This window comes from Papaver somniferum, chromosome 4 (assembly GCF_003573695.1).
Source record: "Papaver somniferum cultivar HN1 chromosome 4, ASM357369v1, whole genome shotgun sequence".
NCBI lineage: Eukaryota > Viridiplantae > Streptophyta > Magnoliopsida > Ranunculales > Papaveraceae > Papaver > Papaver somniferum.
Genome location: NC_039361.1, coordinates 94011449 through 94014141, shown reverse-complemented (window position 1 = coordinate 94014141; position 2693 = coordinate 94011449). Strand labels below are relative to the sequence as shown.

Sequence of the window (2693 nt, the reverse complement as noted above, 5' to 3'; positions counted from 1 at the left end):
CTCATCCGCTTGATAATTCCTTGAGAGATAGTTTTAGTGTTTTTCTCATCTCCATAGTTGTTCCCCATTGCGTTTTCACACATCTTGGTGATGAGACAGGGATATCCAAGATTTCTATGGAATGTTGTGGTATTGATAGATTCAATGATTTTAATCATTTGATTTATAATTAATCCACATATGTCAAAAAAAAATTTGCCTTATAGGAGGTAGTATAAAGATTCAACAAATTCTTTACTCCATTGTGAAGAATCTCTTGTACAAGAAAAAAGGGTTGCTACAACAAGTTTGCCGAAAATCCTTAAGTAGAAGGGTACATCTTTGGTTAGCATCTTTCCCTTTTTCCATTCAACAGTTTTACCAGTGATAAGTTTTGAAATGTTATCGTGCTCAATTTCAGAGGTGGCAGATGCAAAATTTTCTCTCCAAGATTCTTTGGCGATTTTTTTAGGGTTTCATATTTCTCACGTCCATTCCTTCATATTGGATCATCTTTTAGGTGATTCAAGACGGGGGAAACTTCTGATTCTTCTAAGAATCCTAATGAGAATAAAACCGTGTCTTTTGCTGATTTGGTTAAGGGTAAAAAAAACCCTATATGCTAAACGATTCTAATTTACTATCTCTACCTGATGCATCTTTGTATGAAAAGGAACCAGCCTTGGATTTACCTTTAGAACTTACACAAGAAGGGCGTGAGATTTTTCAATTCAGTCTTATTGGGAGATTGAATTTTAAAGGGTTAAAACTTAATGAAGTTCAGAAAGTTTTAGAAGCGCAATGGAAACTTGGTGATAGGAGGAGTAAGTTGGTACCAATGACAAAGGGTTTTTTCATCATCAAGTTAACTACAACTAAAGATAAAAAACATGTTTGGCATGGTGATACGTGGGTAGTGCAGGATCAACAACTTAGGGTTTTCAATTTTTACCCTAATTTTGATCCGGAGAGACAAAATACTTCTTGTGCTACTGTTTGGGTAAGCTTCCCTGGATTATACATTGAATTATGGACGAAAATAATTCTATTATCCATTGCTAAAATTCTTGGTAGACCGATTGCTATTGATCAGAAAACTTTGGATCATGATGTTGGGAACTATGCTGTTGTGCTTATTGATATTGATTTTGCTAAACCAATTCCCAAAAGAATTCGTTTGAAAGCTAATGGCAATGAGTTTTGGAAATATGTAGAAGTTCAGGATTTGGAGAATATCAAGTTTTGCACACATTGTAAGTTTATGGGTCATAAGTTCGAAAATTGTCTTGCTGCTCGCAAGCTTTTGGGAGGTTCTAAATCTGTTGAGTCTCACAAAAATCAGATTCAAAAATCCAAGGATGGTAAAGAGGTTAGCAATACAAATAAAAAGTATGCTTGGAGGGAAGTGCGTGGAAAGACTAATATGCATGGTAATTTGCATGGCTCCCATGCAGATCATGCTTATCAGTCTGTAGAGTTGGGAATTGCAGCAAGTGACAGTTTGCAGACCGGGAATGAGAATATGACATAAGTTAATGTGCAATCTGGGAAGGAGATTTTTGACGTTGTTCATGAGAATGCTGATGATAAACAGCTAGAAGAGCAGCTCGACAAAGCTGTTATTGAGTATCGTGAAGAAAAGATTAAGTTGATGAGATGTAAAAACAATATTGCAGCAAAAAAGGATCATGCTATACGTAAAAATTCTGCAATGCAGATAGTTCGTAAGGGAAGTCTAGCAAGCAATTCTAATCCGGGACTAATGGCCTGTCTTTGGAAACTACTCAGTCCATGCAAAATTTGGGAGTTCAGTCCGTGCAAACTTTGGAAGCTCAGCAAGAGTCTGTGGTTCAACTAACTTCCGTGTCAAACCAAACTTCTCAGGGTATGAATACTCAACATCAGTCCGTGACCAAGAAGAATTCTGTTAATTTGGAAACTTCTGAGTCCGTGACCAAGCAAACTTCTGGGATTAAATCAGTGTCCACGCAAAATACGGACAGTCATATGGATAAGTCCGTATCCAACCCAAACTCCAGTTTGGGAGCTAAAAACGTTGTATTGGTTCAAACTGTGTCCGTGGCCAAATCAAACTCTTCTTTGGAAAATAAAACCGTGCATAATTCAGTTTCTAGTTTGAATGTTATTTCCGTTGAAGGCAAGACAGGATCCAAGAAAAATGCGTGAGTTTGTAAGGAGTCTGATACAACGAAAGATGATTGGAAAACAGTAAAGAGTAAGAGCTCCCCAAACAAAGGTACTCCTTTTAAATTTAAATCTTTTGAAACTCCTTTTGTGGATGAGATTTTTCAAACAGAATTAGTGGTGAATAACAAGTATGGTGCCCTAGAATCTGAGTTAGGCCTTGCTAATGATACTAGTGAGGTTTTGGTGGAGGATGAACAAGATGATTCTAGTGACACAGATAATAGTATGGGTTCGAAAGATTGGGGTGAAGTTGATGCAGATATTCTAACAAGGAAGCAAGCTAGCAAAGTGGCCAAGCAAGCTGCCAAAATCATGGCTACTAATTCTAGGTCCAATGAGGAACTCCTAGCCAAATCGGGTTAGACGAATGTGTTTTTGATATGAATAATATTTTGACAAAAGAGGAACTAGAGGAGGAAAGCACCATTCAGACTGATGAAGTGCGTGATAATTTCATTAGAAATCCAGCCTTTAGAAAAGACTATTTCAAGGAAAAAAATGAGCAA

At 37.1% G+C, this 2693-nt stretch overlaps 1 protein-coding gene across 1 annotated transcript; it reads left to right on the top strand.

Annotated features, from left to right (window-relative positions):
- The first annotated feature begins 598 nt into the window (after window positions 1-598).
- LOC113272832 lies at window positions 599-1510 on the top strand. Its single transcript, XM_026522627.1, has one exon. The coding sequence runs from the start codon at window positions 599-601 to the stop codon at window positions 1508-1510; it is 912 nt and encodes a 303-aa protein (XP_026378412.1).
- The last annotated feature ends 1183 nt before the right edge of the window (window positions 1511-2693 follow it).